Source organism: Phocoena sinus, chromosome 13 (genome assembly GCF_008692025.1).
Source record: "Phocoena sinus isolate mPhoSin1 chromosome 13, mPhoSin1.pri, whole genome shotgun sequence".
Taxonomy (NCBI): Eukaryota; Metazoa; Chordata; class Mammalia; order Artiodactyla; family Phocoenidae; genus Phocoena; species Phocoena sinus.
Window position 1 is genome coordinate 45,156,895 of NC_045775.1, and position 12,846 is coordinate 45,169,740.

The following is a 12,846-nucleotide window of genomic DNA, read 5'->3' on the forward strand; positions in this document are numbered from 1 at the left end:
TTTTTCTTTTGAATAAAAAAACCCTACAAATTGTTTCTCCAGTAGAAAGTAAAAACAGATGAAAGTAAAAAGGGTCTTTTGCCACTGAGGTAAAAAGACAGAAAGGAGGAGGGAAGGAGGAGAGGAAGCAAAAAAGAAGGAGGAGGGGACAGAGAAGAAAATAGGGGAAAGGAGAAGGAAGTTTAATAATCCTTGCTTCAAACAATGGAATCAGCTTTTAAAATCATGTTGAAATGCATGGCATTCTAAGCAGTGGTTTCAATAAAGACAAACACATAAGGCACATGAGTTTAAGACTTGAAAGACAAACAGTTAACAAATGAAAAAAGCTTTCACGTTTGATTATAAAAATGGTATTCTAAAAATAGTTATGAATACATGCAGTCAGCTGACAAAACTGTTTCAAAATGTCTCAGAATACATTTAAGATGAAAATACTCAAAACAAAATACTAACTCCCAAAGCATGCCATATTAAAGGGCTCCTTAAGGAATTTTCTGAAATAAAATGTTTGTAAAAAGTCACACTTCTATCCCTGGGCTATAAACACTTGCTATACTAGTGTACTAAATACTATCTTTTTTTTTTTTTTTTTTTTTTTTTTTTTTCAGTACGCGGGCCTCTCACTGCTGTGGCCTCTCCCGTTGCAGAGCCCAGGCTCTGGACGCACAGGCTCAGCAGCCATGGTTCACGGGCCTAGCCGCTCTGCAGCATGTGGGATCTTCCCGGAACGGGGCACGAACCCGTGTCCCCTGCATCGGCAGGCGGACTCCCAACCACCGCGCCACCAGGGAAGCCCCAATAGTATCTTAAGTAGAAAAGTAAATTTTCAAATGTTTTAAATGGTCCCATCTTAGAAATTCACTGGACAGAGACTAGCTGTGAGGAACAAAAAGTGAAAGTACTGTTGTATGGCTCTCCAACTAGTGTCTCTAACACATCAGATTCCTCCAATATTAAAATCAAGGCAAGTGTGATGAAACAGTCCAAGAACCAAAGAATCTGAAAATCTTTCAAAGTTAATTGTTGTAACTATATACAGTGTGACCTGAATGGAAATATGGTACAGATATTCCTTTCAAAAGGAGAGGTAGGGCTTCCGTGGTGGCGCAGTGGTTGAGAGTCCACCTGCCGATGCAGGGGACATGGGTTCGTGCCCCGGTCCAGGAAGATCCCACATGCCGTGGAGCGGCTGGGCCCGTGAGCTGTGGCCGCTGGGCCTGCACGTCCGAAGCCTGTGCTCCTCAGCAGGAGAGGCCACAACAGTGAGAGGCCCACATACCGCAAAAAAAAAAAAAAAGGAGAGGTAAAATATGATAATAACAGTAAAAAGATTAAAGCAAATTAGAAAAAATGAATAAATAATTACAATTCTGAAAAACTGCTTTTTTTTTTTTTTTTTACCAGAAGAGACATTAAGTTTCAAATTTTGTCCTAGAGTGCTGCCTCTCACTACGAAAGTGCCCCCCCAAAAGTAGTTCCAGATGCCCAGTATTCTTTCTGATCACTTCAAACTGGAACAACACATCATCATTTTTAAAAACAGGATGCATCAACAGAGCTGCACTTCACAATGTGTGCTCCTTTTAGTGGACACACACAGCCCTGTGTGTAAGTGCTCCAAGCCACTAGGTCAATAGAGTTCATCTTCTTGGAGCATCAACTTTAGTCAAGAGATACATATGGAAGAAATTTTTACTTATGAAAGCATTACTTAATATGCCTAATAAATATATGAATGTTTAAGATAAAATGTAAAAATTCCAAGAAATTTCTCACACCACACCTCTTAAGAAACATCTTTGGGGAAAGGGAAGGAGGTATTAAGTGGACAATCTGAGAAGCACTGGAACAGGAAAAAGAATACTGGTTTGGAAACTAAAAGACCTGGATCTTAAAGAATTAAAAACAGAAAAAAAGAAAGCAAAAAGTGCTGGACCAATGGTAAGAAAACAGGAGAGACTGATTAATGAGGCAGCAAACTTTAACTTGCATGGATGCAGGCTAAGAGGACAGCAAATCCATAAGCCTCTAACCACATGCAGGGCGCATTCTGGAAATGTAAGGGACATTTTTAACTATCACAATTGTGGGGAGGACTCACTGGACCTTTACTGATTAAAAGTCAGGTATATTAGATATCCTGCAATTCATGGAATAGCCAGACTCAACAAAAAATTATTACTTCAAGACTTTCAAATGTCCCAATGCACGGTTATACAGGTTAAAAATTCTTGAACTAAAAGTTAACTGCTTTAAACATTAACTATTTTTCACACAGTTTTAATAGACATCGAATCTCTAGGAATACAACTAACATGTAAATTGAAGGAAGGCTGTACTTTGGCTGAAAATTTTATCTACGGTTATTCATGATTCCTGAAAGAAAAAAAAAATTAACAGCATAATGGCAATTCCAGTTGCCCCACTTGATTTGCCAAAACTAAATCCCTGTGCATGTGTAGTTTTCATACAAATATGTAACTAAGATTGAAGATTGCTTTAACAGTCTTAGAACCAATTGTCACTACACTTGCAATTATCAGATACACAAAGAATGAGGATGTCAGAGAATTTCATTAATAATTTTGTTGTTAAAATGCTTCATATTTTTCTGGAATGTCATCCTTATTTTGGTAGGACACAAAAGACAATTTATGTTGTGAAAATTACACATTGACATTGTTTATTTTGGCAAAAGTCTGCTGCACAAGTTCTCTATGGCTTCCTATATTAATGTTTCTTTTCCTAATTCATCCTTTGCCTATTTCTTTCACATGTGATAATGTTTAAAAATAATGTTTTGTAATACTAAGTAACTACACCATCCCACATAATTACATAAAGAATCATTGTGACACTATGCTATAAATAAGGCCAGCTCACCTGCAACAGTATCTTACTTCTTTTTTTCCCAGGCAGTAGTCCGAAATTAAAGTTATTTCTCTCTCCCTCTCATCATATTTAAGTAAGTGTGGCCTGTTATTCTGTATCCTAGCACTAGTTTTTATTTCAATGTCCACTTACAATGCTGCTATGCTGTTTATCTTACATTTTCTTGTACTTCTGATACAGAATGTGTTTTGACCTTTTTACTTTTAAATCCAAACTTACTCATTAAAAGTAGATGCAAAATCTGAATACCATACGGTTTTGTTTTTTAAATATTTATTTATTTATTTTTGGCTGCGTCAGGTCTTGTGGCAAGCGGAATCTTTCATTGTGGTGCACAGGCTTCTCTCTAGTCGTGGCATGTGGGTTCAGTAGTTATGGCGTGCGGGCTTAGTTGCCCCGTGGCATGTGGGATCTTAGCTCCCCGACCAGGAATCAAACCCACGTCCCCTGCACTGAAAGGTGGATTCTTAACCACTGGACCACCAGAGAAGTCTCCTATACTGCGTTTTTTAGTATAATAGTGCATGCATGTTTGAAATATATATTGCTTTATAATAAACTACTTTCCCATTATTTCTTTTACGGTTAAAACATTATTTATTTTTGAGTATAGAAAGGTCATGCTATTTATGAATTTCATTTTGGAATAGTTATCTACAGAATACAAAAGTCTATTAGAGTTAAGAGTCACACTGTAAACCAAGTAAAGATTTCATCAAAGACTTTATGTCTCTTCAAAAGACCAAGAACAGCCAAGGTGAAACTTTTAAGGAAGGTTTCCATAACAGCAAGGATGATGTGAAGCCTCAGGAAATGACATGGTAATTAGTATCAAGATGCAGGGAAGGAACTATAAACAATGATTGACACTAACAGTAATAAGCGTTAACAAAATTTCCTGGAAAACAATGGCATCGCTGAAGAGGAAAGCCATAGATATTTATTAATAACGACATAGTACTTAAAAAAAAAAGTGGCTGCCTTTGCAAAGTTACAGCTGTCAGGGCAGGAAGTGTGACACTTAGTTATAAAGAAGTAAAAGAAATGCTGAAGAAGGAGAAATTACTGAAGGTATAGCTTTCCCTCCCCCATGATTTACCAAAGACTTTCAAAGGCAGTCAAAAAATGAGCCAGGAAAATTTTAGAAAGATAACTGATTTTGAACTCCATTTAAAGGTCCCTGAAATCTATGAAATGGTGATTCTAGTCAAAAGTTCAGTGGGCTCAGGACTTCCCTGGTGGCCCAGTGGTTGAGAATCCGTCTGCCCATGCAGGGGACATGGGTTCAATCCCTGGTCCAGGAAGATCCCACATGCCGCGGAGCAACTAAGTCTGTGCACCACAACTACTGAGCTTGCGCTCTAGAGCCCGCGAGCCACAACTACTGAGCCTGCATGCTGCAACTACTGAAGCCTGCGCACCTAGAGCCTGTGCTCCAAAACAAGAGAAGCCACCGCAATGAGAAGCCCGCACACCTCAACAAAGAGTAGCCCCTGCTCACCGCAACTAGAGAAAGCCCGCGCACAGCAACAAAGACCCAACACAGCCCCCCAAAATAATAATAAAATAAAATAAAACAGCTGTAAAAAAAAAAAGTTTAATAGGCTCAGATTTTGAGGTCTAGTCAATCCAGTCTGTTCCATGCTCCCTCCGGCAGAAATAACTCAAAAGTAATCTTTCATGTTAAATTTGGGGTTTTCATAATAAATATTAGTAAAAACACACTTGAACATTGCACCATTTAGTTTCATGATGAATTCTGCCACTTTTATGGTTGAAATGGGTTTCCTTGTTTTAACACATGAAATCTTCAAGAAATAAATACCTTCTGACCATGTGACTGACTGAAATACCTTCTGAGAGTATTTGTGACTACTGTCCAAAAAACAATTAGGGCCTAAGTTCACAATTACCTATAGTATGCTTTTTTTTTTACTCTTTCCATTTACATCATTTCACTCTTTACCTATGACCTAAAAGTCTTTAAAGTCTGCCATCAGCAGTCATTTTCAAAAAAATTCACTTACGACTGCTGATTTAAGTGAGGCCTAAGGATTAATCACGGATTAAATGAACTGAACTGGGTAGATATGTAAACATGTCTAGGATTGAGAGAAAAACCACAGAAATAAATGTTCAAAGACTTCATTTATAAAAGAGAAAAAGGAAAATAATACAGGCATATAAAACGGTGTTCTTCAGAAAATGAGTACATATGTATATGAGAAACAACTCTAGATAATAAGAGGAAACAGCTATTAAAAGTTTAAAAAAAGATTTCCTAAAAATAAACCTCAATCACAAATTTAAGAGTACTTTAAGCCAAACACGCTAAGACTGAGAAAATTAAGAGCTAGATCACAACTGGACAAACCCTTGTTAACAGGGAAAAATGACACTTTGCAGTCAAGCCTGAAATCACTATTAATCAAAAAGGACAGATGATTATACTGTACTCTGTAAAGGTTCAGAATAAAATACAAAATGTACGAAAATTAGAGATCTGGAAGAGTCAGGATGTGTGTACAAGAAGCCATAAACAGCCAGAGATTTATAGTCTTTTATGTCTAAACATTACTAGAAAATAACATAAACCAAAGACCGTGCATTTGAATAATTTGTACTATAACACAGTCAATCACTGAAACTGATGCTCCTTTAACTGGGAGTGTGTGTGCTCTGGGATGTGGGTGCCCCCTGGAATACGCAAAGCTCCTCCTCTTGAAGCATTCATTTTACTTGAAGAATTAAAACATATGTGGATATACTATGAAGAACGCCAAATGTACATGACAAAATATTAGATTTCAAACAAAAATCTCTTGTTTTCTTTGGCCAGTATGGTGATGTTAGCTGTTAGAGATATGGTGGTGGGAAATTCTTAAGTGCAGCTTCAGATATAGCTTAAAGAGGGCAATAAATTGTTTTAGGAGTCAAGATACATAAAAATGAGCACATTAAAATGTGTATTTGCTTGCTTATCTCAAGTAACCCAACATTTCTCAATTATGATCAAACCCCTAAGAGTCCCCAAAAGTGCTCCCCAAAAGTACTTTAAATGGAAATACTTACTTAGGAAACCAATTTAATCCCAGGTGCTCTGTCTTGGAATATAATATTCTTTCCACCATGTCATAAAGTGGTCTCCAAGGTAACTCCAAGTCATCTCTTGAAAGAAGTTCCTTTTTCCTAATTAAAGAAAGAGTAAATACATGTGTGTATGCTTGCTCAGGGTGTGTATACTACACAGGGAGAACAGTTGTTAAATGTTGCTGTCATCACAGTAGGTTTTGCTTTTCCCCATCCTCAGCCACTCACTGGCAAAACATGGTAGGAGGAAGAACAATGCACCAGGACTTTTGCTGCTGTCCAAACCTCAAGAGGCACCAGGTAAAAAGAGGCATTAAAATTTGTGCCACCATTATTGTAGATGAGTTTCATACTTTCCCACACTATCTATGGAGTACTTAATGTTTCCTGAATTGTGCTGGGTGCCTGGGATAAGCAAAAGAATAAATGATCCCTGTCTTCACAAGGATATTACAGTCTACATAAGGGAAGGTAATTAGTATAAATGAAACAAACAGACAACATATAGTTCAATATATACTAGAGAAGAGAAGACTTCATGGAGAAAAAGGAATCTTAATTAAAAGGTTAATTAACACATGGGGTTTAAACTTATGATAAAGTTTTCTGCAATCTTTTTCCAAAATGGTAATTTGGGACTTGGTCTTCTTACCGAAGAACACTTAGCTCTCCTCATTCCCTAAAACCTTGAAGAAAAAAAAAAAATCTTAGCAGAAATCACAGGACATTGACTTACTTTAACAAGTTGATTAAGAGACGTGCAAATCCCTGCATCATGCTGATTTCCAGTTTTGGAATTGATACCAGCTCATATAATAATTTGATAAAAAGAACATGATCTTCTTTGCTAAATTTTCTCCCATAAAGTCGAATATATCTGCAAGAGAAAAATTGATACAGCCTTTAAAAATAGATATCGTGATACATTCATGTTCATTGCAGCATTATTCACATAGCCAAAGTGTGGAAGTAACATAAATGCCCACCAACAGACAAATGGATAAAGAAAATGTTATATATATATATATATATATATATATATATATATATATATATACACATACACACACACACACATATATACACAATGGAATATTATTCAGCCTTTAAGAAGAAAGCTGTCATATGCTAAAACACAGATGGACCTTGAGGACATTATGCTAAGTGAAATAAGACAATCAAAAAAAGTCAAATCCTGCATGATTCCACTTATATGCAGTATCTAAAGTAATCAAAGTCATAGAAACAGAAAGTACAATGGTGGTTGCCAGGGGCTGGGAAGGCAGACAGGGAGCTATTGTACAATGGGTATAGGGTTTCAGTCATATAAGATGAAAAATTCTAGAGATCTGTTGTATAACAATGTACACACAGTTAGCAATACCATACTGTACACTTAAAAATTGTTAAGAGGGTAAATTTTTTTTTTTTTTTTTAAGAGGGTAAATTTAAGAGTTTGCCACAATAAAAAAAAATATGTATTGGTACACTTCAATTTCAAAAGTCTTTGATGTCAAACATTTTATCACACTGCACACTCATCACTGTGCAGGAAAGACTTACTCTATATTTTAATTAAGAGATTACCAAATAAGTACTTTATTGACAAAAAACTTATAATTCAGTTATAATGACTGAATTCACATCAACATTTAATGACCAATTGTAACACTGCTCTTTTATTTTTGCATGGTTTTAACTGGTCTTTGGACACAGTAACCTGAAAAGAATCCCCCTGCACCCTTTCCTTTATTAAACAAGTGCTCATTCAGAATAACAATCTACCTAATGACTTGCTGAAACTACTTAAAAACATCATATCACAACATTATAAAACAGAACAAAAGAGTACAGACATAGAAGTTTACTGTTTTAACCACAAGAATCTTTGATGAACGCTTACTGAGAATCCTGAAACAATACAGCGTTACCTAACTTGTACTATTTGTTTCTAGGCATTAACTCATAACTATAATAAAATTATGTTGCTACCCAAAAAGCACAGTATTTTATCTCAAAATTATATGTTTTCAATTTTTTAACTTTAGGGAATCAATGTAAACAAAAGCGTCAACTATAAGCAATTTAAGGAAAAGGTGTCCCAAAAAGCAAGAATGACTAAGCACGGCATAGTTAAGGATTCAGAAGTAACTAAAACTTAACAAAAACTTACTTAGAACAAATTACCGATACTTAAAATCATAAACTCCTTTGAGGAAGACCATTTTATAGACAAATACATAATTCAACAGAAGACACAGCATTAACATTCCTTATATGATCTTTAGCACTTCCCCAACAGCTAAGATCAAATTAAACGTGCGTTTAACTTCTAAAATTAGAATACCTGTTTTTCTTTTTCCAGAAAATCCTCAATATTCTTGGTCCAATAAGAGCACTCTTTTTTTAATTTTCTCAGGCTGCTGCATATTTATTCAGCTCTTGTCTGTCTGAACTTTCAAGGTATAATCCCATGATTTCACCTTATTACTAGGCGATCGAACAGTATTGGGGCGGGGGTGGGGGCGGTGAGGGGAGACAGCAATGAGACCTGAGATATTGTTTTGCCTCTGTCAGTAATTACCGTGAAAGTTTCTTAACCACCTAGGCCTGGTAAAGGAAATGGGCTATAATGAAGACAATACATAGAGACCCTAAGCCCAGGGCTGCCAGAGATACTTCAGGCTGCTGAATGAACATGGTACAGACTCCTGAAGCCTCCCTCAATTTCACTCTAAATTTAGGAGTAAAAGCTAGAATCATTTAAACGCTACTTTCAAGTGAAAACAAACCATATCCCCTAAGAAACAGCACATATTTTAAAGATAAAACAGAAGAGTCCAATGAAACACTTCTTGTTCCCAGTGGCTACCTCAGGCCTTGACAGGGCTCCAAGTGCGCCTGCGGTTATGCACTTACTCTCCCTTGTGGCGTAAAGACTTCTGTGGAAAACTTGAAGAAACACTGCTCTAAGCAACTGAAATAATTTACCTACAAGCCTTTTTACTGTAGTATAAATTGTGTAAACATTAGGGACATAAAATTCATAGAGTCCAAAATTTAATACTATGAAAAGAAGAGACCAACCCAGGGATTCTTAGAGGAGCTAGAACTGCTGACAAAACTAGAGATTTTAGGGGGATTACTCAGAAACCTATTTGCCCTGTCAACAGCAAATAGTTCTTGCCAAGCAGAAAGTGATTCCTGCATCAGCATTTCTCAAAACACAGACCAAGGGCTTCCCTGGTGGCGCAGTGGTTGAGAGTTTGCCTGCCGATGCAGGGGACATGGGTTCGTGCCCCGGTCCAGGAAGATCCCACATGCTGGGGAGCAGCTAGGTCTGTGAACCATGGCCGCTGAGCCTGCGCGTCCGGAGCCTGTGCTCCGCAACAGGAGAGGCCACAACAGTGAGAGGCCCGCGTACCACAAAAAAAAAAAAAAAAAAGACCAAGACTTCTTCTGAAGAACACAAAAAGTACTAAAAGAAGAAAATTAATAACTGGTCTTCATTAAAATCAGGAACTTCTATTCACAATAAAACACCACTGAAAATAAAAAAGCCCAGGCAGATATTTGGAATACATATCACCATCTGACAAAGTACTCTCCCAAACTACTTAAGAACTCCTTCAAATCAATAATAAACACAACCAAATAAACAATGGGCAAAAGACTCAGGAAGGCAGTTCTCAAAAGACAACATCCACATGACTGATAAGCATATGAAAAGATACTCAACATCACTGTTCATCACTAAAATCAAATTAAAACCACAATAGGGGACGGGAACCAAGATGGCGGAGTAGAAGGACGTGCTCTCACTCCCTCTTGTGAGAACACCAGAATCACAACTAGCTGCTGGACAATCATTGACAGGAAGACACTGGAACTCACCAAAAAGGATACCCCACATGCAAAGACAAAGGAGAGGCCACAATGAGACGGTAGGAGGGGCGCAATCACAGTAAAATCAAATCCCATAACTGCTGGGTGGGTGACTCACAGACTGGAGAACACTTATACCACAGAAGTCCACCCACTGGAGTGAAGGTTCTGAGCCCTATGTCAGGCTTCGCAACCTGGGGGTCCAGCAATGGGAGGAGGAATTCCTAGAGAATCAGACTTTGAAGGCTAGTGGAATTTGCCTGCAGGACTTCAGCAGGACTGGGAGAAACAGAGACTCCACTCTTGGAGGGCACACACAAAGTAGTGTGCGCATAAGGACCCAGTAGAAGGAAAAGTGACCCCAGGGGAGACTGAAGCAGACCTACCTGATAGTGTTAGAGGGTCACCTGCAGAAGCAGGGGGTGGCTGTGGCTCACCATGGGGACAAGGACACTGGTAGCAGAAGTTCTGGGAAGTACTCCTTGGCACGAGCCCTCCCAGAGTCTGTCATTAGCTCCACCAAAGAGCCCAGGAAGGCTCCAGTGTTGGGTTCCCTTAGGCCAAACAACCAACAGGGAGGGAACCCAGCCCCACCCATCAGCAGTCAAGCAGATTAAAGTTTTACTGAGCTCTGCCCACCAGAGCAACAGTCAGCTCTACCCACCACCAGTCCCTCCCATCAAGAAACTTACACAAGCCACACAGATAGCCTCATCCACCAGAGGGCAGACAGCAGAAGCAAGAAGAACTACAATCCTGCAGCCTGTGGAACAGAAACCACATTCACAGAAAGATAGACAAGATGAAAAGGCAGAGGGCTATGTACCAGATGAAGGAACAAGATAAAACCCCAGAAAAACAACTAAATGAAGTGGAGATAGGCAACCTTCCAGAAAAACAATTTAGAATAATAATAGTGAAGACAATCCAGGACCTCGGAAAAAGAGTAGAGGCAAAGATGGAGAAGATGCAAGAAACATTTAACAAAGACCTAGAAGAATTAAAGAAGAAACAAACAGAGATGAACAATACAATAACTGAAATGAAAACTACACTAGAAGGAATCAATAGCAGAATAACTGAGGCAGAAGAACGGATAAGTGACCTGGAAGACAGAATGGTGGAATTCATTGCTGTGGAACAGAATAAAAAATAAAGAATGAAAAGAAATGAAGACAGCCTAAGCGACCTCTGGGACAACATTAAATGCAACAACATTGGCATTATAGGGGTCCCAGAAGGAAAAGAGAGAGCGAAAGGACCAGAGAAAATATTTGAAGAGATTATAGTCGAAAACTTTACTAGCATGGGAAAGGAAACAGCCACCAAAGTCCAGGAAGCGCAGAGATTCCCATACAGGATAAACCCAAGGAGAAACACGCCAAGACACATAGTGATCAAATTGGCAAAAATTAAAGACAAAGAAAAATTACTGAAAGCAGCAATGGAAAAATGACAAATAACATACAAGGGAACTCCCATAAGGTTAACAGCTGATTTCTCAGCAGACACACTACAAGCCAGGAGGGAGTGGACTGATATACTTAAAGTGATGAAAGGGAAGAACCTACAACCAAGATTACTCTACCCGGCAAGGACCTCATTCAGATTCAATGGAGAAATCAAGAGCTCTACAGAGAAGCAAAAGCTAAGAGAATTCAGCACCACCAAACCAGCTCTAAAACAAATGCTAAAGGAACCTCTCTAAGTGAGAAACACAAGAGAAGAAAAGGACTTACAAAAACAAACCCAAAACGATTAAGAAAATGGTAATAGGAACATACATACCGATAATTACCTTAAACGTGAATGGATTAAATGCTCCAACCAAAAGACACAGACTCGCTGAATGGATACGAAAGCAAGACCGATATATATGCTGTCTACAAGAGACCCACTTCAGACCTAGGGACACATACAGACTGAAAGTGAGGGGATGAAAAAAGATATTCCATGCAAATGGAAATCAAAAGAAAACTGGAGTAGCAATACTCATATCAGATAAAGTAGACTTTAAAATAAAGAATGTTACAACAGACAAGGAAGGACACTACATAATGATCAAGGGATCAATCCAAGAAGAAGATATAACAATTATAAATATATATGCACCCAACACAGGAGCACCTCAATACATAAGACAACTGCTAACAGCTATAAAAGAGGAGATCAACAGTAACACAATAATAGTGGGGGATTTTAACACCTCACTTACACTAATGGACAGATCATCCAAAATGAAAAGAAAGAAAGAAACAGAAGCTTTAAATGACACAATACACTAGATAGATTTAATTGATATTTATAGGACATTCCACCCAAAAACAGCAGATTACACTTTCTTCTCAAGTGTGCATGGAACATTCTCCAGGATAGATCACATTGTGGGTCACAAACCAAGCCTCAGTAAAGTTAAGAAAACTGAAATCATGTCAAGCATCTTTTCTGACCACAATGCTATGAGATTAGAAATCAATTACGGGGGAAAAACGTAAAAAGCAACAAACACATGGAGGCTAAACAATATGTTACTAAATAACCAAGAGATCACTGAAGAAATCAAAAAATACCTAGAGAAAAATGACAATGAATACATGATGATCCAAAACCTATCGGATGCAGCAAAAGCAGTTCTAAGAGGGAAGTTTATAGCTATACAAGCCTACCTCAAGAAAAAAGAAACACCTCAAATAAACAACCTAACCTTACACCTAAAGGAACCAGAGAAAGAAGAACAAACAAAACCCAAAGTAAGCAGAAGGAAAGAAATCATAAAGATCAGAGCAGAAATAAATGAAATAGAAACAAAGAAAACAATAGCAAAGATCAATAAAACTAAAAGCTGGTTCTTTGAGAAGATACACAAAATTGATAAACCATTAGCCATACTCATCAAGAAAACAGGGAGAGGACTCAAATCCATAAAATTAGAAATGAAAAAGGAGAAGTTACAACAGACTCTGCAGAAATACAAAG

General features: G+C 37.9%; 1 protein-coding gene across 1 annotated transcript in view; it reads right to left on the reverse strand.

Moving 5' to 3' along the window:
* PSME4 (proteasome activator subunit 4) overlaps positions 1–12,846 on the reverse strand; it is a 101,960-nt gene that overhangs the window by 66,400 nt on the left and 22,714 nt on the right. Inside the window, exons 2-3 of the mRNA XM_032652499.1 lie at positions 6,722–6,862; positions 5,968–6,084 (exon numbers count right to left, since the gene is read on the reverse strand). Of these exons, the coding sequence (XP_032508390.1) occupies positions 5,968–6,084; positions 6,722–6,862 (258 nt within the window). The remainder of the gene's footprint in view (positions 1–5,967; positions 6,085–6,721; positions 6,863–12,846) is intronic.